Raw genomic sequence first — 23,754 nt, forward strand, 5'->3', positions numbered from 1 at the left:
TATCCTGCACATTGCTGTGCAACAATTGGAAAAGTACTGACAACGGGCCGTTGCAATGCAGCTGTGCTGACTGATCTATGGGAATCATCACTTACTCTTTCGCCTACAATTTTTCACTGTGAATCTATTAGCTATCATGCATCGTACCTTACTTACTATTATCTGCTCATGTATATACGCTGTATTGTGTCTCGATATTTTGAATACCCTAGTCAATTCACAACCGGAACTCAATGCGCACGCGAGCAAGGATGCTGGTTTGAGGTCACAATCATTCAGCCACTTAGAGCCAACATCCATCCATCCTGCTTTATGATACAAGAAACACCTCGAGATAGCACCATGAACCCAGGAGGACGACCAAAGCAGTGTCCAAAACTCATTTGATTTTGTTGAGCTGTAGCAAAGATCAGCACTGAAGTCCCTGTTAAATGATGGGAAAATACATACCTTCTGTGTGTTCCTAAACAGCGCATTGTCCAATGTATCCGCTTTATCCGTGATCCTCGAGATCCTGTCGTTCTGGGTGTCGAGCTCCTGACCCATCGCCGTTCCAAGAGCCTTCAAATTCTTGGTGATGCTAGAGATTTCGTCAAGGTTGTCATCCAGTTCGTCCTCGAGCTCGTCGTCGGAAGCGGTAGCATCAAACTGGAAGCGCTTCCTCTGATCTTTGCGTGCATTCAGCTGCACAGCAGAGCGGTTGAAGCGGTCACCGCCCGCCTGGGGCTGGCCCTGGCCCTGGCCATACGTCGTGGCACGACCAAGACGGTCCTGCGTCTCTCGGATGTCCATCATAGCCTTCTCGCGCTGCTCACGATCATCCTCGTAGCGCTGCTGGATCTTGGCCTCCTGCGCAGCGCGTTTGGAGTCTTTATTGAAGGTAATGACGGGACGGAAGATGGAGCGGTTAAGCTGCTTGAGCTCGTCGGTCTTATCTTCAGCGCGCATAGAATAGCCCTTAGACACATCAAGGTGGCGTTCGGTGTTGGCCAGTTTTTCTGTGATCCAAAAGATGAGGCTTAGGCAACGACCCGATTAGAAGCAACGCACCAGACTGGGTTCCCAAACGTCCGACCGTACCCCTGGCAGTCTCCTCAGCCTCGCGGGCCAGCCGCAAGGCATTACGAGTTGACGCCAAGCTCTCCTGCTTAGTGGTCTTGATCTGCTGCTTGATGCCCTCAACATCCTCCTCGTTCTCCTCTCCTGGAGCAGGCTCCTGGCCATAAGAGGGACCATCGTTGAAGAACCTGCCCGATCCCGCCTTCTCTGGATTGTATCCCGAGAACAGTTCACCGCGGTCGTTATCGACGTTGCCCTGACCACGGCTGTATACATCGCCTACAGCATCACGTTTGGCATATCTGTCACCGCTGGCTACAGACGATGACGGTGTATATGGAGCACTGTACGGATCGCCATCCCGGCTGGGCACATACGTAGCGGCATACGAGCGAGCAGAAGGGTTCGGCGAGCGATTGTTGATATCACGAGCAGGCTGCTCTGACGGGACAGGAGGAATAGCTGGCTTATTGTTACGCTTGAAGAACGACATGGTTGTTTGGTGTAGAAAGAATGTGGGAAGCACAAGGCGGGCTGAGGCTACTTATGGCCGGCGTGTCGAAGAAGCTGTACTGCTGTTGCCTTGCACCCTCACATAGCATTCATCACGTGTCGCAGCGATCGTTTCAACCCCATCATGATCATGATCATTCAATGTTGATCCCGCGCAATTTGGCAAGCCTAGTATTCATAATAGCTTTTAGACTATGTAGACAGATGTATCCAGCACCAACAAAAAAGGACGGTGATTGTACGCTATGTTTCAGTCCGCTTTCGCTGACCAGCTACGTCTTTGCTCTTCTTGCCTATGACGGTCACTCCCTTCCCGCTCTTGACTACGCTCTTCAGTGCCGCCTCCTTCTGCTTCTTGACACCGCCGGCTCTCTTGGACTGCGCGAACTTGTCCACGCTCTTTTCGAGCACATCGCGGGCCTTCTTCTTAGCCTTCTTCTGCTTATTGTGCAAGGCTCGTTTTTCCGTCGGCGTGAGCTCGCTGCGCACACGGAGATCCGTGGTAGAAGGCGGTGCAAACACTTCTTCAGGTGCAAGCATTGAGGAGGAGGACATGGTCGTTGGAAGCGCTGATTCCATCGACGCAGCGGCCACATTTGCGACCGTGGATATTGACGCTTTCGGCTACACCAGTCGTTAGTCTGGTACGAGTAAGAGATAGGTCATGAATACGCACTGCTTTTGGTGTGAAATGCGCATTGCACAGCGCGTCGAGCTTTCCACAGATCTGCTCCCATTGCTTCTCGAGCTCTTGATGCTCCTTCTTGAGCTTGCCATCCCTATCTTCGCCAGCGACCCCGCCCGTCTGAGCAGTGTACTCGTCCTCGTAGATCTCAGCGAGGGACTGCTTTGACTTCGTGTCTTGTAGCTCAAAGAAGCGGGAAGGAAGGAATGGCTTGTCATCGACAGGTCGTTTACGCACAACGTCGTCGAATTGGCCTTCCAAGATCCGTGCCTTGATACGCTCTTCGAGGCTCTGAACGGTCTCCTCTGTAATGACGGGGACAGATTTCATCACCCGCTCGAACTCAAGGTCCTCCTCGAGGAGTGAGTTCTGTGGTCGTGATCGCGATGTAGCTTCGCCCATGAGGGTCCAATTCTTCTTCGCCACGTTCTCTGCTTCCATTGTGGCAATCTCTTCTCGGAGGGCAGCCATACGTTTCTCGAATGCTGTCATGTCTGAAGGAAATGAATCAACAAACATAAGGGAGGGCATATGGCGTAGTAGCAAACCTGTCTGATGTTTCTCATCCTCCTCTGCAAATAAATCATCCTTGAAACGCTCAATAGTCTCAAGATCGTCGTCATCGTCTCGACTGGTTTGTGAGCTTTCCTCTTCATCCTCATTGCTGCCATCTTCGTCGTTCTCTTCGCTACCATCTTCGGATATCAACTCGCCGTATTCTTCGTCCTCTTCATCTCCTTCCTCCTCACTGCCATCGTCCTCCTCACTGTCAACATCCTCCGGTTCATAGTCATCATCGTCAGGATCGTCGTATAGCACCGCGGTTGGAATATTTTTCCCCCTAGCTTTTATATTCTTCACCCGAACTTCCTCATGGAAGCGGACTCTTCCAGTTGAGGACGACGCAGTCAAGTGAGCAGGGGTCTTCCTTTCGCCTTTTGATGAGGTGGGGCGCGGCGGGAGATCGAAGAAATCCTTGTAGAACGGCTCTAATAGTGGCGTCAGTAAGGGAACATATTATAAACAATAAACAAATGAAAGGTATACCTGCAGCCCCTTCTTCGTTACCGTCAAGAGTATCCGACATGGCATCAACTGGCGCAAAGAGGTCCACTCCCTCGTCATCGTCACCTTCCTCATCACTATCGACCTTCCCTAATCTTCCCTTCGACACTGCTCTGGCTTCCGCCTCCTCAGTCTCGGCGTTGAAGGTTGCCAGGTCGAAAAACCCATCGTCCAGTTCGGGGTGCCCTCCTTTTTTGAGCTTGAGCTTGAGTTTTCGCTTCCCGCCAGTGAGAATTGAAGGCTTGTCGAGATCGAGGACAGTGTCCCCGTTTTCTTCATCGTCCGATGCATCCCGCAATCGCATAACGCCCTCACCTAAGTCCTCCTCTTCGTCCTCCTCTTCGTCCTCATCTTCATCTTCTTCATCCTCATCCTCATCTCCTTCGTCTTCGTCTTCATCTCCGTCCTCGTCTTCGTCCTCGTCGCTATCCACCTTCATACCGTCCAAGTCATCCATATCAAGGTCCCCGTCGTCATCCAAGAGCATCTTGCGCTTCTTTTGTGACCCAGCTGACTCCTCGTCGCCCTCATTACCGAGACCGTCTCCTGTGCCATCGAGGGCATATTCCAGGAGACTGCAGACACGCGCCGCTCTGAGCTCCAGTTGGGCCCAGACCTGGTCATCGTTCATGCCATCGACATGAAGTTCATCAACAGGGGTTTCATAGAACTTCGGAGAATAGTCTGCAGGATCATACGTTGGGCTGCGTTTCCGCTTCGTGCTTTGCGAGCGGGTCTCGGGCGCGAGAGTGGGCGAAATTGACATGAGGAGATCATTGATGTAGTATTGGGAATTATCCTCGGACTTCAGAGCTAGGGCTGATTAAAAAAGCGCGCGTCCAAAGGCATAGTGTACTTACCGAGGTCGTATATGAACTTCGTTGCATTCAGAGCAGTCGATTGCAAGTCGCTGCTCCCTGTGGCCAAAACTTCTGGCGACGCGTCGACTATGGTCGACAGGTTCGAAAGCTCAGGTGGCAGCTGAATGTCTTCCACGTCCGTCATGGCTGCAAGAGGAGTATGGACAGAGCACAAGCAGGTTTCCGGACCTGAGCGTAGGACCGTTGTGGCGAGCCAAATTTCCTTCCCGAATTGGTGCAGCAGTGTTTGGCCTTGTTGTGGCTCTCCCCGCTACGCCAGATCTGATCTCACGCAGAGGTCCCTTTCCGCTAGGCGCTCGTTCGGTGCTGCTTGCATCACTTAATCCACAGTTCTAAGATTGCCGATTCTCTGGATTTAAAGCTAAAGGCGTGGCCAACTGATATTTCCGTATTGCCAGTGGGCATCGCACATATAGTCTCACAGATAATCTGAATGTGTTGAGCTCTGCGTCAGCGCTTATTAAGGCTCAGTGGCAGGCATGCTACACAGTAGCATTCGGCACGTACCATCACTCCTCACCGCAACGTTTCTAGAATCACTTGATTATAATAAGAAGCGATAATCTGAGAAACACAAGGTGATTCACTCGCAGATTGTGGCAGCTCAGGAGAAAGAGGTGGAGATGGACCACCCTTATTCCTAAGATAAATTCACAACAGATTACGTGAAGTCTGAACGTTAATGTACTTCTTCTACGATGGGGAAATCGACGATAAATCGTTGCGAGCTAATGCTGTGCCTGATATGTGTGACCGGTTTTCCAACAACGGCGATGAACCGCACGGGCCCTCTAAAATGAAGTTCAGTCCAGGCCTACCGTGAACTCTAGCGGGCCTAGATCTCTGCGAAATGGAAGAGGCCCTCAGCAAATCGCTCCCGAGGCGCTTGGTACCAAACTCAGAACAATGGGAGCGCTTACGGCTTTGTCCGGCGGCGCGCACCTCGTTACCATCTGTATTCACCGACTTGTCCGCTTGGGAATCTACGCTTGTATTTTTCACCTATTGTTCTCTGGTAATTGTCAATGTGCACGCGAGCAAATATGGAACGACGCACCTTCAACGACTCAGGACTATATAAGCCTTCCCTCGGACTGTGTCCACTAACGTCCGCAGTTTCTTCAGCTCTGTGAGCACTGGCCAGGAGCACTACACGTACCGTAACGAAACCGGAAGCATAGTCCATCTTTTAGTCGATCCTTGCCTAGCTGGTCTACACTCTCCTGAAGCATTCATTCACTCAACATTAGTCACCATGATCGCCGGATTCTCCAGAGCTATCACTACTCTACTCGCTCCCCTGCTCGCCCTCACTGCATTTCTACTCATACTGTTCTCATACCTCTCTCCGACTTTGATGCTGTCCACCCAAGTGGCTCTACTTGTTGTCTCTCCGTCGACGGCTTTGACGAACTCCTCCTCTGCGTCTGTGGATGGTCCGAACGTATTCCTGGGAGCTCTCGGTATGTCCACATACCGCCATACGGCTGAATGCTGCTCACGTACCTCGAAGGTTCATGTTCGCGTCCAAATAAGGAGGCGAGTGTGACGTGCACTGTGCCCACAGTATCGCCTACATACAGTATGTACTTTATGTCGCTCATGCCACTACTCAATTCTTACAGTCTGTCTCTTAGATCTCTCCGTGCTTCCATCCAATGCACCGGATCTCTTGACTGCACCAACCTCGACGACTCCTGCTTTCATTGCAGTCTCGCTTGCCTTCACAGTGATCTTTCTGTTCATGTACACCTTCACTGCCCACCGTGGCACGCTGGGCCGGATCGGCGCACACTTCGAACGTCCTGGTGTCCAGAGGGCTACCGCGTGGATTGGTTTGCTTGGCTTCTTGATCGGTGCGTCTAAAACGCATTAATTAATAGTTGAATGAGTCTGACTCCTGATGCAGGCATCACATCTTTCCTCGTCCTCTTTATGTGGTTTTGGAAGGCTGTGGATGACTTCAACGACGACATTTCCAAGATTGGTAGCGATGCTCCCGAGCTGATTGCTTCCCTTAGCAATGGATTCGTCAGTGAGTGCAGTTCATGTCAAAGCAAGCAACGACCGATTGCTGATATCCTTCCAGTGGTCTGGGTGGCATACGCATTCTACGCCGTCCCACTTGTGAGCTCCCTTGCCAAACTGCATGTCGCAGGTGGCAAGGCATGAGGTGTCAATCCGTCTATGACCCGAGAACACGACTTCCATGGACATGATGTATCGTTTTCATGAACTCTTCCCAGTTAGATTGTAGCCCAAGCTCTTCATGTATCATATCCACAGCTAATGGATTGGCTAATTGTAAATGTTTCTATGACTTCTTCAGGGCAACAATTAATCGTCATTTGTCCTGAAAGATGGCCGATGTCTTAGTCTGCAACGTCACTGCTGTGTAGGTGCTTCAATGTTAATGCTCAGTTTCATTGATCATTGGGATAGACTCAACGACGTTTCATATTCGAGAAAAAGTGAGAAAGAGCCTTCTCAGAGCAGAAGATGAGGGTGAGGATTGTCGCACTCGTGATAGCGGACCAGTCTCAACTAGTAGCATGGAATACAGGAGTACATACGACCTAAACAAATCAGAAAGCGGCCGGCTGCTCGTAGGACTGTGCGAAAGCATCGGGGCTGTCCTGGTACGCTGCGGGTTCCTCGGCCGGCGGCGCAGGTGCCGAGATGATGGCGGGCTCGCGCTGCTCGGAAGTGGGTTCCGCAACGATCTTGTCGAGTGGTGGCTCCAGGATCTGGACAGAGTCTGGGAGGGGCTTGCGGGGACCAACCTGGCCCTCGGGATCCCAGCCCTTCATGCTATCGGGCGCGAATATTAGGCCTTGTTCGGTCAAGGAAGTTCACAAGTACTTACATCTTGACTTTGATACCGAGCACACCCTGCCTTAGCATGACGTGCCTGACAGCGTAGTCAACGAAATCCAAGGCGGGTTGACCAGAGTGGATCATGAAGCCGTCGGTGAACTTCATCGACTTGGCACGAGCTGCACGAAGCTTGCCCGAGACGACGACCTCGCAACCCTTCGCACCAGACTCCATGACGAAGCGGAGGACACCATAGCAAGCCCTGATAAGCGTATTAGCGTGGCACAATAAACATCTCGAAAAGCGACCTACCTCCTGACGGCAAGGCCACCGAGAAGCTTGTACCTCAAGCTCTCGCACTGAGCAATAGCAGAGAGACCACGGTACTGGACCTTCTCAGCGTATAGCTCGAGGGAGTTCTCAGGGAACTTGAAACGCTTCTGCACGAGGGCAGTAAGCTCGCGGATGCGGCGACCCTTCTCACCGAGGACCTCCTGAGTGTGGGTGGCACGGATGATAATCTACGGGCGGGCAACGGTCAAAAACCAGCCAAGCAGCCAAACATTCAAGCTCACTTCAGTTCGGGCGTGGGTGACCCGGACATCACAACCAGAGTAGCCCTCCTCCGACAGCTCGCGAGTGAAGAAATCGTTGAGTTCGGCACGGAAGACACCGTCGGCCACGAACTTGCGCTTTTTGCTGATTTGAGCCGACATTTTGGGGCCGGGGATGGGCTACAGGATGGGAGCAAGGGTCAGCGCTTGAACTCTACCGGACTGTCATCCGTTTCAAGTTGTGCGCATCCAGCCATATCTCGCTGATTGAGCACATCTCGCACCCTGACAGACGTCCAGGCAGCACAAGAGCATGAATATACAGACCTTGAGGGAGAAAGGGGATGTCTGGGCGTCGAGAGACTTGACGACGGCTTGTTGACCAGCTTGTCCTCACCGAGCGCGCTCGATCGATCCGGCGACGTGACAACAATGTGACAGGATGTGACATTCGCAAGGTCACAACCTCAAGGTTTAAGACAGACGGCAGTACCCTCGTAAATACCCCGCAATTATCACATACAGCTTGACAGTTTGCGCCAATTGTACATAAAAATGCATGTGCAATTCAAGGCTGCTCCGAAGGGACAAGCACTCGCCACTAAGCATGAGCCTCATTCACGAATATACCAGCACCTCCCATCCCACTGCCTATACACATGCTGGTGCACAGTATATTTCCCCCTTGGCGTCGAAGCTGAGCGAGACCAGTAACGACCTGGCGCACACCAGCTGGAGATCATATTTCGCGTCAGCTAATGTCTCGAAGACTGTTGGAACACGTACTCATTCCGAGGGGATGTGACAGGGCAATTGAGCCGCCACTAGATCCGTTAATGCTTTCAGCATACGTGTAATAATGTACAATGTTTATCACGTACTTTGGGTTGACTTTCGACATAGGGACATCTAGCTGTTCAACGCAGTATGCAAACTGCGACGCGAACGCCTCGTTAATCTGACCGAGGGGTTAATTCCGTCCACAGTATGTTGACATTACATTCCTACCTCGTACACGTCAACATCTTCCTTTGCGAGGCCTGTTTGTTCAAGGACTTTCGGTATCGCAGCTACTGGAGCAATCCCCATGTATCTTGGCTCCACACCTACAACTCCCCGTCAATATCCGTGCCGTGAGAGGAGCGTAAGGGGACGTACCGACGAAACTGGTAGCTACGTACTTGCCGATTATCTCCATTCCCTCCTTCTCTGCACGCTTCCGCGTCGTGAGGATGCACAGAGCAGCACCGTCACCCAGCCCGCTGCTATTTCCCCCTGTACTGGAGGCTTCGCCCCATGCCGGGAAAGCTGGCTTTAACTTGGAGAGACCTTCGGCGGTTGTGCCCTTTCGGATGGTATCATCGACGGAGATTATTGTGCCTCGCAGCTCCACGGGCATGATTTCCTCTCCGAAGATCCCGGCTTCTGAAGCCTGCGGACAAGTGAGCCACTAAGTCGTTATATCTCTTGTTTGGTGCACCTTTTCCGCCCTCGTATGCGAAATCAATGCATACTCGTCTTGTTTCTGTCGAGAAATTTTATATGCCTCTGCGACCATTTCTGATGTCCAGCCCATGGGCTGTAGAGCAACGTTCAACAATGACCAAGTCATCTTCTCGAAGGTACCGACCTGTACACAGTCATGAGCTTGCGGAATCGCCTCCACACCCTCTACAATTTCGGGAGTTGGGCGCGGACTACAACAAGATATGAGCTAAGCTTCTCGTTAAGCACGTGTACATACTTCAAGGACATGTTCTCAACGCCAATTGCCATCCCTAAGGACATGTGCCCCGCCTGGATGGCATTAGCGATGATCCTGATAGCTTGCAAGCCAGAGCCGCATAGCCTGTTCACAGCGGAGACTGGAACCTCGACTGGTACACCCGCAGCGATGGCTGCTGCACGAGAGACATAGGTTGGAGATGGCGAATGACAAGTCCCTATTAGAATAAATACGCTCAGATTCATTGACAAGATGCGAACAAGCTGGTGGGACATACCCACGCAAATGTCCTCAAGCTTGGCAGGATCCAACTTCGTCTTTTCCAAAGTCGCCTGGTGAGAACATTCTGTAAGTGATCATGCCAATGAGGTTGGGTGTGCATTGGCACCTGCCTTTATGAGAGCCTGCATGAGTTCATCAACCGGTACATCTTTCAGCTGGCCCTTCTTCGCACGTCCAAGTGCAGTCCGCTTGGCGAATGTGATAACAACATCGTCGGGCTTCCTTTCCAGAATGGCCGCCACTCCGCCCACTTGGGTGCTCAATGAGCGCACACGGGGAACAGCACTCCTGACGAGTCTAGGGAACATGATAGTAGAGTGTCACTAGAGGCGGATTGCAGTCGAGGGGAGACGTGTCGGCTATGTTCGGGCAACATATTTGTATGTTTGCCATGGCCGAAATTGGGGGTGCAATCCCCACAGGTCATGGTCATCAGGTAGCAAGTTTCGGGCGCGGGTCCTGGTGATCATTCTACAGGCCGCCGTACAATGTTGGCGCCAGCACTTCTCACTCAACTCAACGCACTGACAGTTTGGAAAAGGTCGCTCGCCAGCGACTGTATTGATAGCGAGCCATGCGCAACTCCCGTCTACCGGACATCGTCACAAATAGAAGCTGAGACAGCAACATTCACATTCCCCAGACTCTAAAGGTCTGATTACCGCCGCATCCCGAATGTCAGGGATCTATACATTACTGCACCAATACGTTTCAGTATTGGCCCGGTCTACGGACTCGTTGTTCAGTTGCAACAGTAGATAGCCTGCTCCGTCCGAGGTTGATGTAATTATGGCGAGCCATATACAAGGTAGAGTCTACTGTGTCAGTTAGCCTAAGCAAACCAAGCACTAGGCGAGATTGAAAAGACATACGAGTTCTGTATGCACTCATTCGAGAGACACAGACGGTATATCGCCGGCTGAGGTTCCGCCCTGCTTCGCTTTTGATTTCCAAGTCCGATTCAAATCCGAATAGCATGACGGGCACAGATGGTGCGCCAGCTTGGGCGACCCACAACCAGGACAATGCACGAGGTCTGTAGTCGAGGGATGTGAGGATGACACTAAGTTGTACGGGTATTGAACATACTTTGCTTGTCCTTGAGACCCTTGTTTGCGCTACGCATCGCTTTACGCGAATGAGACGTCTTTTTCTTGGGTACTGCGAGGAGAAACGGCGGGAAGAGCTCGAGAAGGGATTGCCATGTATTCCGCGCCCAGTTGAACGGTGAAGGGGTAAGGCCTATTGATGGGACAAACGTCACGGTGGCCAGGAAAGGTCGGAAGAATGGCAGACGAAGCGCAGGCAATGATGTTCGTGTCTGCTGTAAAGCTAAGGCTGCCATGGTCGACGGACTCTGAGCAGCTTGTTGAATGTAAAAGTAGAGCTAGAGGTGCGGCCGACGCCGGTTTCCTATTCAAGCAACGACTGTCCCGACGCGGCTTCGACGTGCCACCGTTCATCAACGGCGTACCACCATGTTTCGTCTCACTCGGCCTCTGCTCAACCAGCTTCGCAAGTCTACAACAGGCATCACGGGCCTCAATGTACACCACGACCCCATCCCCGAGCTAACGAACGTCTACCAGTCGACGCTCACAATGCTCTCGTCTATTCCTGAGACATCAGTGTACCGACAAGGCGTGGAGGCTCTCACGCAGCGCAAGCTGCAAATTCTACAAACTGCAAACGGAAGCATCGCAGACGTGGAGAAGCAGCTGGACGAGGGTCATATAGAGGAGTCTTTAGATATCGCTACGGACGAAATGAAGCTAGTCTCGAAGATGATTGAGTGGAAGGCGTACGCATACCCAATACTTAAGCACGGGATTCTCTCTCATGTCTTCTGCAGATGGGAGCCATTGGCTGAGAAGCCAGAGCCCGGACAGTGGCAATACTTTGGCAAAGCCACCACTGCGTAATAAGAGTGCATAGTTGATATGGCATAGCGTGCGCGAAAGTGAACCAGGTGCGCAATGTGCTCTCTGTACTACTTATATATTCCTTGCTGATACCACCTGTGTGCTGTCTTTCCGACCGCAATCAGCGTCCAGAGAGTGGTTGGAAGTATATCAGAGGTCACTGGGGATGCTGGTGGGATCCCAAAACTCCTTCTCGGATAAAGATGTACCTCATATTGTTGCGCTGTACTCTGGCCTAATTCGTACACACTCCGGGGCTGAAACGAATGATCATCAGGGTCCAGGGATTCGATGCTGTTGTCAAAATTCTGGAGATGGATAAAACAAAAGAAACGCTGACAGCAGGATTTGAACCTACGCGGGCAATGCCCAAGTGATAGTGAGCAGTTCAAATCACTCGCCTTAACGACTCGGCCATATCAGCTTATCGAAGTGTGAGTTAACCATAATTAGAAACCTTTCACAAAAAGAATACCGTCTTAAGGGTGACACCCTGATAAAGTCCTGTTACTTTCCGGCAGTACGGCAGCATATGTCTGAGAGCTGTTCTGCACAACCTTCGCAGCCGTGTCTTCGTAGCCCCTGAACGAGCATCTGGCTCAATGGATTCTTTGATACCTTTCACCACCTCGGGGTCTCTTGTAGACTGCGTCGACAGTACGTTTGTCCCAAGTCAGCTCAAGGCTTCTCTATGCATCCTGAGCCCGTGATCTGCCATTTCGTCTCTTCCTTCGGTTCGGGATAGGAAAGATGCTGGTCGTCCTGAGAGATGGTCGAAAACTACAGGGCGTATTACGGTCTTATGATCAGTTCGGTGCGTAAGTCATCTCATAGCATGCAGCGGCACCCTAGGTATCTGACCGATTTTGTAAAGCCAACCTGGTCCTAGAGGATACAGTTGAACGCATATACTTTCGGGATCTCTTTGCGGAGACATGGCGAGGGCTATTCCTCATTCGAGGCGAAAACGTAGTGCTGCTTGGTGAAGTCGTATGTCTGTTTATGTGGGTTCTCGAAGGACAGCGTTCACCTTCTTGGCCGACTTAGGACCTCGACCAAGAAGACGATGTTCCATTGCGGCAAGTGGCATGGAATGAACTGGAGCCATATTACCAGCAGGAGCTTGCAGCGAAGAGAATACGTGAAGAAACGAAAGCGCAAGTGTTGTTCGAGCAGAAGGGATTCTGCAAGGAAGGTGGAGAAGGCGACGGATACTGACTTGATATTCCCATTCTTTCTCGCTTTTGTGGCATGTCCTCGTCATTGTGCGTGCCCAGATGAACTCACAGCTGGCAGATTCATTACGCCACGAGTCATCGCGCATGTATCATATAGTACAGTTCTATCTGTGTTTTGCTCTCGCACCGCAAATACCTCGTATTAAACACGCGTTCGCTGAGGCTGGAACATCTCGCGACAATAATGGAAGATGTGGGGGTATGCTAGTAGACTATAGGTATGATAGGATAGGATGAGTCCCCTATAAGAGGTCCGAATAATACACTTGACTTTACGTCTTCTTCTTCCCTTTCCTGTTTGCGTCACTGCTCGCCTTAGACTTGACAGGACCATTCGGTGTAGCATCGCCGTTAAGAGGCTGTAACGGAGGTCCGACAGTGTTCAGCACCGAAGCCCGAGCCTTAGGGTCCATGACGTCCTCAATTTGTTTACGGATTTCCCGCTCTTCCACGGTGAGCCTCTGGAGCACCCCGAACCTTGTGTCCCTCTCGAACTGAATCTCGGTCGCACGAAGCTTCTGCCACCTGACGTAATTTGGGTCAGACACACAAGGAGCAATCAACGAGTATAGTCCGTACCCCGCATGGCGCTCGCATTTCTTCTTGCCGTTACACCACCATTCACCATCATCGACGGGAGAGCCATCCACTTGCATAGCATCGCCGTCCTGTTTCTGTTGTCCTGCTGCTTCATAGCTCTCCAGGACGCTGACCCCGAACTCGGCATACTCTTCATCCCCGAAACAGAGACGCTGATCCCAACCGCATTCGTCCAGTTGATCCGCGCGTGTGGCTGCCAATTGGATCACCTTCTCGCGCCATTGGATGATCTCCATCTCTTTCTTCAGGTGGTCGCGGTTAGATGCGATCTTCGCCAATTGAGCGTCGAGTCGTGCCAGAAACCAATCAAGCTGTGTCTTCGGTGACTTCACAACTTCCGAAGGCAAACCTGATGTCGTCCGTTCGCCCACCATGTCCTTAACCTTCACCTCGGCATCAGCTTCGTCCTTAACGCGCACGACCACGCCTTCTCTCTTGCGGGCATCCTTAAAGCTCCCCCACAGACTGCCTTTCGCGCCTTTCCAGACATCGAGGCGTGATTGCATGTAGAGAACACCGCACTCATCCGAGCAGTACTTGGAGAATGCACCACGTGCAGGCTTGTGACAAGCACTCGGTGACGATGGATGTGGATGTTGGAGGCCCGAGAAGCAACGTCGTTTGTAGGTTGTCTTGAGATGTAGATGAGGGTTACCTTCAGAAGTGAGACAGTGAGCGGTCACGTCACCGGAACATGAGATCGACCACAAACTAACTGTTTATGCATGGCGGACAGAAAAACTGGTCCACGAGGTCAACCTCCAGATCAGGCATGTTCACACACTGTGTATGATACCACTCATCGCATCTGAACATATGAGTGAACATGGTCAGGGCACAATCAGGAAGTATATGCGCCAGGCTACAACTTACCTGTCGCAAGCGATCATGACACGATCCTCATCGTAGCTGGTCTTGCAAACGCAGTACAACTTGTCGTCCATGATGACATCCTTCTCAACACCTTCTGCCCCGGCTTCTAAGATCCCTTTCCCATCCGCTTCAGGCGCCACTGATCCGGACGGCATGACCGAGGCAGACCGCGAACGCGATGATGCTGCAGCCGCAGAAGCACCGCGTTTCGTCCCAGGGACATTAACGCCAAGAAGAGGTGTTGCCTTCTTGCCCTTCACAGACGAAGTAGACATAGACGGGGTCAGGGCGCCAGGCGCTGGACTAGCTGCGGATACTGAGCCATCTTTCGCCGCCTTAGGTTTGGACTTTGCCGTAGATTTCGCCTTAGGCTTTGCAGCTGCTTTCGGCTTCGATGAAGACTGTAGACGCATGAAATCAGTGTGTGTTGGTACATGCTAAACGAGTGCGCCTCACCTTCTCTGCTGCTTCTTTCTTCTTGTTGGCAGTGCCACCTGTTGCCTCCTGCCGATCTGCCGGCTGCGCGGAGCCAGGTCTTGAGCTCTCCTTAACTGGGGACGCTGGAGGGGGCATGGAGTCCCGCGGATGACTAGTTTGCCTGGCCATGGACAAGAGGGAGACTCTAGTATCCAACGCAGCACCAACGGCCGAAGGCGAAACCACATGCTTCGTGGACGAATCCCGAATAACAGATGTGTGTTTGGAGTGTGAATGAGGCTTACGAGGCTCGTCGTCCAGCAACATCAACAGTTCGTCCTCCACGTCCAACTCCATGGTGTCGTTGTCTCCGCCGCCTCCTGCTGCTGGAGGCGGCGTAGCACTGACAGCCATGTCGAGCTCCATTGTGATGTCGGAGTCGTGCGCGTCAGCCCGCGCGGCAGTCTGCCTAGGGATCTCGGCTTCCTTCAGCTCCATTTCTAGGATAGTAAGCGGAGTGGGCGTGCGCATCTCCGTGTTCGGGGTTGCGACTGTGTCGGCGGTCGCGCCCGCATCGAGGTGCGGAGAGTCCAAGCTTACTTCCGCTTTGAACTGGTCAGGGAAAGCGGGTCTCAAAGTGTACGGTGACGCGGTGGGCTTGCTGGCACCTGCAGGCGAGGGGAAGTGTGCCGCCCTGGGGGAGGAGTAGTGCTCGAGCAACCACTCATGAGGGTCTTGCTCTCGTGCGTCGTCCTTCGAGAGCCCAGTGTCATTCCGCACCTGCTCTGCTGGTGCACCCTTCGCCTTTTCCTTCTTCGATGCAGGCTTCTCGCGCTTCTTCTTGTCCTTCTTGTCCTGCGGTTGTCGCCGCTCGGCCCCCTTGCCACTGCCCAGAAGCTGCTCTTCCGCACCAGGGCTGATAGCCGGGACAACGATATCGCTGTGCGGCCGCTTCGCTGGACCGATATCCACCTGGGAAGCATTGCTTTTTGGTGAAGTGGCCTGACTCACGCTGTCACTGAGCGCTCTCTTCATCGGCTCAGCCGGACCATTGTCATGCACACGACGCGTATGATCTGGCGTCACGTCGATAGTTGTGACCTGGAGGGCTCTCGTTACCACCCCAGGATGATGGTAAAGAGGGCTTGCACCGGACTCGACTGCCGGTGAAGCAATAACAGGTGATTCGGCTTTGTCTGAAGCAGGGGCCGGCAGGGCAGGAGGGGGAGCAGCAAGCAGCGTATGAGCGGTCGGGACACTGTGGCTTGACGGCGAAGAGCTTCTACGTCTCTTTCTGGGAGGTTCACACTCGAGACGCGATCCACCTTCAGCTACGGGCTCGTTCTCGGCAAATGTAGAGATGTCGCGGCGAGGTTGTGTTGGGCTGCGTGTAACCACAGGCGAAGAAGGCTTCACATACGTTTCATGCACATGCTCGAGACGAAGCTCGGAGCGCTGTGTGATTGGACTGCTGCTCATTCGCGCACCAACGTCGTCTCCGGCCTGGCCCACCCCCGCTATCTCGCCACTCAGTCTTCTCCGCTCCTGAGTGGCCGCTTGCGCCAACGCTTCGAGCCCAGCTAAGCCTCCTCCCGAGCGTGAAGATGGCGATGGCGCGTTCAGAATGTTCGGTAGCGATGCCGCGGAAGAGTTTCGGAACATAGGAGGGGACTCGGACATTGGTGGGATGTCTGGGTTAGACGTGGAACGCGTCTGTGAGGTTCGTGCAGGGGCAAATTGCTGACTGGACGATGAAGACAAAGGAGGGCTGACTGATTCGGTGAAGGACGAACGCCGGACCGACGTGTGGACCGGAGGGTAGTATGACGAAGATGGCAAGTACGCGCCCGGGGGCGACGTCAAGGGGTGAATGTAATGAACAGGGGACGTGGCGTTGGGACGGGTGGACATGACTGGCGAATGTGACGGGTGCCTCTGCAGTGAGAGGCTATATGCGGAAGCCGGGGAGCATACAGGGGATTGTGGGTGGGAAGAGTACGTGGGGAGGTATGATTGGGAGGTCGGCGACGACTCGTGCTGTGTACTCCAGGATGATGACGGTCTCACTACAGAATACGAGGACGTCGGAGAGCGTGAAGGAAGTTCGTACGAGTCACGGCCTCGTGTAGAAAATTGATCGTGCGACGAATCTGCTTGCAGGTGTTGATGCCGGCCGTGGTAACTGGTGTGTTCATAGTTGTCGATCGATGTATAGGACGGCCCCGGGGAATTGGCTGTGCCTCCTGAATAATCAGATTGTCGTGGGTAGTGGTCGCGTTGGAGGTCCGGTCGGTGAACCGTTGCTTCCTCTGGGTGAGGGGAAGGGGTGTGCCTGGTCAGATACCTGGACTGGGGGGCCGGCGGCAAGACATCACGACTGGAGCTACCGCTGTTGTCTGTTGTAGCTATAGCTAGGTAGATTTCTTTATCCGACTGAAAGCTATGACGCGGGGGTGAAGGCAGAGCGACAGGTCGGAGAGAACCTGGCCGAGGAGGCGAGTATGGAGGCGAAGAGTGAGATGCGCCGGAGGCCGCGGAGGGGGCGTCGTCGTCGGCACACAAGAGGGAGGAAATGGCAAGCCGTCTACCAGCCATAGGAAGGTGAGGAGAGGGAGAGATGTCTCTGGGCGACGGCTGCGGGATAAGGGGGTGCGAGACGGACGCGCCGTGGAGGAGGACAGGCTGAGCCAGGCTCAGCGCCCCGCGGGGCAGTCACCCGGTGGTCACGACCTGCTGGTTCGCCCGAGTTCACATCACCGGCACCGATCCAATAATGCCATCATCCAGATCGACTCGACCATTGCCTCGATCCGTAATCGCTGCCCACTTGCCGCCCGCATCTCCTCGACCAGTGAACACACAAACCCTCGCTCAGCAAAAATTTAATCAATCTTAACAACCAGTGATGTTCGTGAGATCAGGGAACCCATTGAGATTAAATGAATACACAAACAACTGAACAGCACAAAAGGAATGTACAACGAGACATTGCGACATAACCCATACAGCAGCCACGAAGAGCCAACTGCTAGGACATGAATCCCATCAATGAAGCACAGGCATGCCGCACCCAAGTCTCATCGTTCACAACCTCACGGTCTTCTTGATCTCCAGCCCGTTTAGACGGTCTCGAGGTCCTCGACCCACTCCAGTCCAAAATGGCGGGCGAATCATCGTCGAGATGCTTTTGAGGGCTACAGAACTTCATGAGCAATGTTATCGTCGCCAGTGACATCGAACAAACTCACCTGTGTTTTAAGCGTTAACAGAAGGAGAGCAAAAGCCTCGGTTTATATGGCCCCGATAAACTGTACAGTGGCTTATGGGGGGACCCGAAACGATCGTCCGGGGTCTGGGTCTGGTACACTGAGAGTACCCAAGCCTACCTTTGTTCAGCGCCCGCCAGTCTGCTCGACCGTCTGCACGCCGCCCAGGGAATACTACCTGCTGATTGACTGCAAAAGGCCCCGCCAACGATGTCGGTGGCCAGCAAAAACTCTTTCGCCCTCCTGGAAGGTCAGTCCCGTACCGGTGGCTGTCGCTCAGACTCAGACTTGTTGATCGCATGTGCTTTCTACCTGTCTATCTACTGCGCTGCCGCCGAATACATGCATCCTGAACCTTCGATGTCGCCCTGCTACTGCAATGTTGACGGACATAGACGAGGACGCCTCGCGGCCGTCCACCCCCGTCGCCAAGCCACCGCCCACAAAGGACGCGGCTGCTACCCCTGCTCCTTCCCGCGGCAGTCAGAGGGGCCGAACGGGCCCTGCCTCTCGCGGGGGTCGCTACTACCAGAGAGGCGGGAAGGCTTCTCAGACTCAGGACGGAGCTGAGGAACCTGCCGCCGAGGGAGAGAAGAAGTGTAAGTGGCCTTTATGCCGAGTCTTTGTTGATCTGATGATATATCTGTTACTATCCCATGTCCCTTTGGTGAAATTCCCTATTGTCAACAGTTGAAGGCGAAGGCCGTGGTCGTGGCCGTGGTCGCGGAAGGGGTCGTGGCGGTGAGCGTGGAAGGGGCGGGCGAGGGCGCCCCTTCGACAAGCACAGCCAGACCGGCAAATTGTATGTCTTTGTCCTTACCCAGGCTTGCGTTGGTGTTCATCTTGTATGTTAAAAGCGACTCCGACAAAAAGGTCAGCCAGGGTTGGGGCGCCGACGAAGGAGAAGCCGAACGCAAGGTCGAAGATGCTGCAGCCAACGATGCCGCTGCTGAGCCAGTCACGCCATCTGCTGACGATGGCGGCTGGGGCGTAACAGCCGACAACGATGCCTGGGGCTCTGCTCCCGCTGGCGATGAGGCTCCTGCCGCCGCCGCCCCGACCGAGGCGCCCACTGGAGACCGCGAGAGACGCGGCCGGGACAGGGAGGTCGAGGAGGACGACAACACCCTCACCCTGGATGAATATCTCAAGCAGCAGAAGGAGAAGGAGCTTGAGCTTGTCCCCAAGCTTGAGACGAGGAAGGCCAACGAAGGCGACGACTCCATCTGGAAGGATGCCGTTCTTGTCACTAAGAAGGACGAGGACGAGGCTGCCTACTTCGTTGGAAAGGTAAGCGTGCCTCCACTTCATGGTATCCCTCGTTCTGACCTGCACATTCTCCAGAATAAGGCTTCTGCCCCGAAGCCCCGCGCCAAGAAGGAGGAGAAGGTCTATCTCGAGATCGACGCTCGTTTCGAACGTCCTTCGCGTGGCGGCCGCGGTGGTCGTGGTGGTGACCGTGGTGGTGACCGTGGTGGTGACCGTGGAGAGGGTCGCGGTCGTGGCCGTGGCCGCGGTGCTGGCAGGGGCAGGGCCAACGGCAATGGAGCCGCAACCTCGATTGTCGATGTCGGCGACCAGACCGCCTTCCCCTCGTTGTCCTGAGCTCGACATGACACAGTCACGTATCAACCACTTATGTGCGTGACACATGTCGAGGCGGCGTAGCAAAATGCAACAACACAAACGTATGAGTGTTCCTGGTGACTGGGTCACTCATCCACGGTTCAGTCATTGTCCTCCCTCATCTCGCGATTGCATAAATATCTGCACCTCATCATCCTCATTTGTATGTGGTTTTTTTTGCCCTCTGTCTCTGTATCTATCGTTGCGACAGGCTCTGGTACACTGACACAAAATGTTTCGCTGTTATGAAGCCTATGTCATGATATTATCCTACGTTCTGTGGCCCACCATAACTAGTTTCCCTGTATGTCTGAACACGTCTGAGAATCGTTATGTGCTTCATACCAGTCCCGATCGACCGGATGTGTCTGCGAGCGACCCTGAGCAACGCCGAAGTTCCCCTTTTCGAGGTGCTAGCCACCGTCACATACAACACGAGTATGATGACACGTTTGTTTTGGAGGCGTATTGATGCGACATCTTCACGGCGCCTCTAACGCGAGGTAACAACTCAAACAAGTCCTCATCGAGCTGAGTTCGAAGCTTTGAAGCAGTGTCGAATGCCGATAGAGACCATTTATATCGCCAGACATGGTACCCTTTCACGACACTGCCTGCTGGCGTAATTCAAATGTGCTGATACCGTTTCTTGTCTGAATTCCAGGGTTTCGGCTGAATTGGGTGACCACTCAGTGGTAAGCATGCCCTTTATGTAGAGGCAAAGCGACCTCATTTCCACTCAGGAAGTCAGTTACAGGTGTGTGTGTTGTCGTCGATACAACGCGATGTAGCATACATTGATGCGGGAGGATCATTCTACGATGGCAAGGCTTGCCCCGCGATCCCCCTCTTGCCGCCTTCGGTTTGACCCAGGCTGAGGAGCTAGCAGAGTACTTCAAGGGCCTGCCTGTTGAGGAGCGGCCGACAGCCATCTTTTCCTCCCCTTATTGTAAGTGCTGGAGGATTATGAAATTGCTGAACGTCGGAGGATCAACGTAGTCGTCTGTACTAGATCGCTGCCTGCAGACATCAAACCCTACTTCCGTCGCGTTGGACGTCCCGATCTTTGTTGAACACGGTATGTGCACGACCAGTACCGCGTGGGGAGGCGGATCTCACGCATATACGCAAGGTCTCTCTGAATGGTACTCGCCTGCTAGCCCCGGGACCGGGCTTCACCCTCGCCCCGCTTCCGCCTCTGCCCTTCGGGAGTTCTTCCCCGAAATCGACGACTCGTGGGCCTCAATCTGGTACCCCTCGCGCAAGGGCGAGGACGTTGAGCAATGCCATGACCGCTGCGGTGGCCTGCTCAAAGCTCTCATCCCGGAGGTTGAGCGAAGGTTTGGCGACAGGCATAAGAAGATTTTGCTCGTGAGCCATGCTGCGACGATCATCGCCCTAACCAGGGAGCTCCTGGGCGATAGGTCGTTCCTCATCAGAGTAGGATGCTGCTCTATTACCGAAATGAGCCGAAATGAGAAGCAAACGGCTGTCACCGGTCAGTGGTATGCCAAGCGGGTTGCAGACGGTAGTCACCTCAAGGAAGGAGCCTCTCGAGACTGGGGCTTCGAGGATATTCAAATCGCCGATGGGAAGGTCTGTTTCAGTCTTGCCTGGACCAGGGGTGTATTGATCAAACTGTATGCACGGACAGGTCGTCGATGATGTTGGAGTTCGAGGAGAGGAGATGGAGGAGGACGAACCCGTCGGTCTACAATTGCCAGAACTATCGCGCATGTAAACAGTTTTCAGAATTCCATGTGGAATCACATTCGGAACTGTACAGGCTAATATTACATTGATTCCTGAACATTGGATCTGTATACGATCCCAGAACTACAACCGTCCGTGTCGTTAGAATTTGACATAACCACTCGAGTAGCTAACGCTGGAGTCCTTGATCGTGAAGCATTGGCTGCTTTGGTCATACTTGACCCAATTCAACTTCGGCACCTTCCCTTCTTTCTGCAGCGCAGTCAGCGCACCCAGTAAGACACCAATAGGATGTCTTCCGCAAATAGTATTCTTTGTCCGCGCGAGATATTCGGCGAAGTCATAATGTGCCTGCGCAGCCGTGAATGGCGGGATGGTGAGTATCTCCATTGCTTCGTGATCAAGCGCAGAGATGGACGCATGTATCGGGTGCGTTTTCAAAGAGGGTGGAGAAGGATCCGCTTTTGACAGGCGGACGGCAGGCAACGAGGTTGGAGGGGGTTTTGGATAGTAGAAGGTATACTGAAAACGGGCACCCCTTGTTTTTGAGGTTAACAGAGAACCCTGAGCAATAATTTAACGCAAGGGCATACCAGTGACAGAAATCGCTGGAGACGACGCAAAAGGTATCCTCGCGAGCTAAGTAAGGCGCTAGGATCGCACCGAACATTGCTTCTTTATCATAGTTGATGGCCCCAACGAGGATGGGAACTACAGAAATCTCAAGTCTAGCGCATCATCTTAGTAAATCACCATACCCAAATTCTAACGACTCTTACCCTTCAAAAACTTTCCGAACGTACGGAAGATGCATCTCGATGCTATGTTCGTCTTCGTCTGTCTGGATGTCCATGTCGCCGAACTTGCCCGTTTCTCGCAACTCGTTGATGGCTTAACCGACTTAGCCAATGTGCAATGTTGAATAATAAGCGACTATACGCACTGTCTAGATCAAGCGGCAAGACGCCTAAGGGTGTCTCATACTCCTTACAGCTCGACAACGCACAGCCATCCAGATAGACATGATGTGAGGGACCCAATATGAAGACGCGCTTGCTATAAGTCCGTTCGTGAGCCTGGATGGCGTATCGGATGGACGCTTGACGTACATTCCTGTGGTATCTATGCTTCGGTATGCCCATGCTGCCGTGGGTCCTGAGTAAGAATATCCTGCATGGCTGGGGAGCGTGAACTGAGACGAATAGTGAACATCCGCTTGAAATCGTACGGTGCTATAATAGCCTTGCATCCCTTGATGGGAGGGACGAAGTCTTCCTCAGGATCCGCTTTCACAGTCGCTAAGTATGCCGACAGCTCTGTATCGAGCTTCTGTCCTAATACTCGGTCAGGAGTAAACGCTCGATCGTATACGATGTTCAATCACGTACGATCACCGACATACCATGAATCGGCATGTGTTGCTTTCCTGGAATGCATTAGACCTAGACCACCAGCTGCTATATAATACTGCAGACATACCTGATAGACATCTCTAGCTCAGAGTGAAGTTAGTGAGTAGATGGGGCAAAGGAACTAGTAATACTAGGATCGATACGAACAGAATCCGCTCGTAGCACGGCACGTGCGCCTTCACTAAGTCAAAGTGGGGCGCGTATCCGTGCTATCGACAACGGCGATGACGTAGGGATAGCAAATCATAAAGGCATTGAACTATCAGTCACTGCAAACCAGGAGCATTAGCTTGCATCCAGAATACCGGTGTTGAGTAGGTTGACGATCACTCAAGAATGCAACTTTAACGCCCATACGCAGATGATATGGCCTAAACATGGTCGCATGTTGCTTATGCCGGCATAGAAGGAATAGTACATGGCAAGATATGCAGAGTAGTAACGAGACAGATGCGAGAATGATGACCGATTACTCCTCCGACCGCAGGCGAGCCGCAGGGTTCGTAACCTTGACGCTCAACACCTTGGCCCTGCAAAAAGTTCATCGCACCATGTTGACTTGAAAGGCTGGAAACGAGAACCTACCTCTCAAGGATTGCTGTGCGGTTACGGCTGCTGACGTTGTGCGCAATCTCTGCCGCAAAGCTTTTGTTGTGCATCAGGAGCAAGTCAACTTCCCGCACGTTGCTGACGAGGAACTTCTTCAAGCCGTTAGGAAGAAGATGCCGGGTCTGAAGGAACGGTGATTAATACGGCAATACCACCATGAGAACGCCAGCGTACCTTCTTGTTGCTTCCGTAGCCGATCTACGTGCAGAAATTAGTCCCCCGACTCTGACAGAGAGTGCACCGGATATACCTTGGGCATAGGAAGCTGGCCCTTGAATCGGCGCCGCACTCGGTTATCAATACCCTTGGGTTTCCGCCATGCCTCCTTCACACCCTTATAACGATCAGACTGGTGGCGCCTACGAAAGTATTAGTTAGGAGGAGTAGTATTAGTGAAAGAACGTACTTGAAGGGCTTCGTGCGCTTCTTGACAATGGGAACCTTGACCATCTTCGCCTAGAACGAGAGGGAACCTCAATACCGTTATGAAAAAGCA

The 23,754-nt window shown here is 53.0% G+C and overlaps 13 protein-coding genes and 1 non-coding gene across 14 annotated transcripts; 5 read left to right on the plus strand and 9 right to left on the minus strand.

Moving 5' to 3' along the window:
• Nucleotides 1-285: 285 nt before the first annotated feature.
• On the minus strand, nucleotides 286-1,552 carry POSPLADRAFT_1176481 (hypothetical protein; the record flags this gene model as incomplete). The annotated part of the gene is made up of 3 exons (XM_024488424.1): nucleotides 286-397; nucleotides 451-998; nucleotides 1,051-1,552. The coding sequence occupies 3 exons, from the start codon at nucleotides 1,550-1,552 to the stop codon at nucleotides 380-382; spliced, it is 1,068 nt and encodes a 355-aa protein (XP_024344399.1). The 3' UTR covers nucleotides 286-379.
• Nucleotides 1,553-1,815: 263 nt separating this feature from the next.
• On the minus strand, nucleotides 1,816-4,327 carry POSPLADRAFT_1042813 (hypothetical protein; the record flags this gene model as incomplete). The annotated part of the gene is made up of 5 exons (XM_024478164.1): nucleotides 1,816-2,196; nucleotides 2,249-2,751; nucleotides 2,806-3,246; nucleotides 3,305-4,141; nucleotides 4,183-4,327. The coding sequence occupies 5 exons, from the start codon at nucleotides 4,325-4,327 to the stop codon at nucleotides 1,816-1,818; spliced, it is 2,307 nt and encodes a 768-aa protein (XP_024344400.1).
• A 991-nt stretch (nucleotides 4,328-5,318) lies between these two features.
• Nucleotides 5,319-6,556, plus strand: POSPLADRAFT_1038084 (hypothetical protein). The gene is made up of 5 exons (XM_024477328.1): nucleotides 5,319-5,666; nucleotides 5,717-5,785; nucleotides 5,841-6,059; nucleotides 6,113-6,238; nucleotides 6,293-6,556. The coding sequence occupies exons 1-5, from the start codon at nucleotides 5,459-5,461 to the stop codon at nucleotides 6,373-6,375; spliced, it is 705 nt and encodes a 234-aa protein (XP_024344401.1). The 5' UTR covers nucleotides 5,319-5,458; the 3' UTR covers nucleotides 6,376-6,556.
• A 44-nt stretch (nucleotides 6,557-6,600) lies between these two features.
• On the minus strand, nucleotides 6,601-7,963 carry POSPLADRAFT_1165029 (hypothetical protein). The gene is made up of 5 exons (XM_024487859.1): nucleotides 7,902-7,963; nucleotides 7,596-7,754; nucleotides 7,333-7,541; nucleotides 7,070-7,282; nucleotides 6,601-7,014 (listed from the first exon to the last, which is right to left on the minus strand). Exons 2-5 carry the CDS (start codon nucleotides 7,734-7,736, stop codon nucleotides 6,789-6,791), a joined length of 789 nt encoding a protein of 262 aa, XP_024344402.1. The 5' UTR covers nucleotides 7,737-7,754; nucleotides 7,902-7,963; the 3' UTR covers nucleotides 6,601-6,788.
• Nucleotides 7,964-8,175: 212 nt separating this feature from the next.
• On the minus strand, nucleotides 8,176-9,890 carry POSPLADRAFT_1042816 (hypothetical protein; the record flags this gene model as incomplete). Its single annotated transcript, XM_024478165.1, has 10 exons — nucleotides 8,176-8,306; nucleotides 8,361-8,398; nucleotides 8,456-8,532; nucleotides 8,583-8,680; nucleotides 8,733-9,006; nucleotides 9,055-9,153; nucleotides 9,205-9,271; nucleotides 9,319-9,517; nucleotides 9,578-9,632; nucleotides 9,693-9,890. The coding sequence occupies 10 exons, from the start codon at nucleotides 9,888-9,890 to the stop codon at nucleotides 8,176-8,178; spliced, it is 1,236 nt and encodes a 411-aa protein (XP_024344403.1).
• Nucleotides 9,891-10,469: 579 nt separating this feature from the next.
• POSPLADRAFT_1129705 (hypothetical protein) lies at nucleotides 10,470-10,927 on the minus strand (the record flags this gene model as incomplete). Its single annotated transcript, XM_024483870.1, has 2 exons — nucleotides 10,470-10,618; nucleotides 10,672-10,927. The coding sequence occupies 2 exons, from the start codon at nucleotides 10,925-10,927 to the stop codon at nucleotides 10,470-10,472; spliced, it is 405 nt and encodes a 134-aa protein (XP_024344404.1).
• Nucleotides 10,928-11,045: 118 nt separating this feature from the next.
• On the plus strand, nucleotides 11,046-11,789 carry POSPLADRAFT_1165033 (hypothetical protein). Its single transcript, XM_024487860.1, has 3 exons — nucleotides 11,046-11,383; nucleotides 11,435-11,551; nucleotides 11,630-11,789. The coding sequence occupies exons 1-2, from the start codon at nucleotides 11,061-11,063 to the stop codon at nucleotides 11,502-11,504; spliced, it is 393 nt and encodes a 130-aa protein (XP_024344405.1). The 5' UTR covers nucleotides 11,046-11,060; the 3' UTR covers nucleotides 11,505-11,551; nucleotides 11,630-11,789.
• A 48-nt stretch (nucleotides 11,790-11,837) lies between these two features.
• Nucleotides 11,838-11,928, minus strand: POSPLADRAFT_t15. The gene has a single exon. It is a non-coding gene; the product is annotated as a tRNA-Ser (tRNA).
• A 178-nt stretch (nucleotides 11,929-12,106) lies between these two features.
• POSPLADRAFT_1042818 (hypothetical protein) lies at nucleotides 12,107-12,722 on the plus strand (the record flags this gene model as incomplete). Its single annotated transcript, XM_024478166.1, has 4 exons — nucleotides 12,107-12,161; nucleotides 12,250-12,318; nucleotides 12,379-12,494; nucleotides 12,552-12,722. The coding sequence occupies 4 exons, from the start codon at nucleotides 12,107-12,109 to the stop codon at nucleotides 12,720-12,722; spliced, it is 411 nt and encodes a 136-aa protein (XP_024344406.1).
• Nucleotides 12,723-13,014: 292 nt separating this feature from the next.
• On the minus strand, nucleotides 13,015-16,543 carry POSPLADRAFT_1030594 (hypothetical protein; the record flags this gene model as incomplete). Its single annotated transcript, XM_024476738.1, has 4 exons — nucleotides 13,015-13,997; nucleotides 14,059-14,150; nucleotides 14,216-14,616; nucleotides 14,672-16,543. 4 exons carry the CDS (start codon nucleotides 16,541-16,543, stop codon nucleotides 13,015-13,017), a joined length of 3,348 nt encoding a protein of 1,115 aa, XP_024344407.1.
• Nucleotides 16,544-18,044: 1,501 nt separating this feature from the next.
• On the plus strand, nucleotides 18,045-19,792 carry POSPLADRAFT_1064187 (hypothetical protein). Its single transcript, XM_024481773.1, has 6 exons — nucleotides 18,045-18,148; nucleotides 18,294-18,497; nucleotides 18,589-18,700; nucleotides 18,756-19,188; nucleotides 19,243-19,360; nucleotides 19,388-19,792. The coding sequence occupies exons 1-6, from the start codon at nucleotides 18,109-18,111 to the stop codon at nucleotides 19,501-19,503; spliced, it is 1,023 nt and encodes a 340-aa protein (XP_024344408.1). The 5' UTR covers nucleotides 18,045-18,108; the 3' UTR covers nucleotides 19,504-19,792.
• Nucleotides 19,793-20,032: 240 nt separating this feature from the next.
• On the plus strand, nucleotides 20,033-21,302 carry POSPLADRAFT_1176496 (hypothetical protein). Its single transcript, XM_024488425.1, has 7 exons — nucleotides 20,033-20,118; nucleotides 20,189-20,219; nucleotides 20,268-20,281; nucleotides 20,354-20,473; nucleotides 20,537-20,602; nucleotides 20,657-21,120; nucleotides 21,179-21,302. The coding sequence occupies exons 1-7, from the start codon at nucleotides 20,085-20,087 to the stop codon at nucleotides 21,263-21,265; spliced, it is 816 nt and encodes a 271-aa protein (XP_024344409.1). The 5' UTR covers nucleotides 20,033-20,084; the 3' UTR covers nucleotides 21,266-21,302.
• POSPLADRAFT_1038090 (hypothetical protein) lies at nucleotides 21,265-22,759 on the minus strand. The gene is made up of 8 exons (XM_024477329.1): nucleotides 22,717-22,759; nucleotides 22,626-22,663; nucleotides 22,466-22,571; nucleotides 22,347-22,415; nucleotides 22,181-22,293; nucleotides 22,017-22,128; nucleotides 21,831-21,965; nucleotides 21,265-21,775 (listed from the first exon to the last, which is right to left on the minus strand). The coding sequence occupies exons 1-8, from the start codon at nucleotides 22,725-22,727 to the stop codon at nucleotides 21,379-21,381; spliced, it is 981 nt and encodes a 326-aa protein (XP_024344410.1). The 5' UTR covers nucleotides 22,728-22,759; the 3' UTR covers nucleotides 21,265-21,378.
• Nucleotides 22,760-23,118: 359 nt separating this feature from the next.
• POSPLADRAFT_1129572 (hypothetical protein) lies at nucleotides 23,119-23,708 on the minus strand (the record flags this gene model as incomplete). Its single annotated transcript, XM_024483852.1, has 5 exons — nucleotides 23,119-23,179; nucleotides 23,235-23,380; nucleotides 23,433-23,456; nucleotides 23,509-23,617; nucleotides 23,665-23,708. 5 exons carry the CDS (start codon nucleotides 23,706-23,708, stop codon nucleotides 23,119-23,121), a joined length of 384 nt encoding a protein of 127 aa, XP_024344411.1.
• Between the last annotated feature and the right edge of the window lie 46 nt (nucleotides 23,709-23,754).

The sequence above is a fragment of the Postia placenta genome, assembly GCF_002117355.1.
Source record: "Postia placenta MAD-698-R-SB12 unplaced genomic scaffold POSPLAscaffold_1, whole genome shotgun sequence".
Lineage (NCBI taxonomy): Eukaryota > Fungi > Basidiomycota > Agaricomycetes > Polyporales > Adustoporiaceae > Rhodonia > Rhodonia placenta.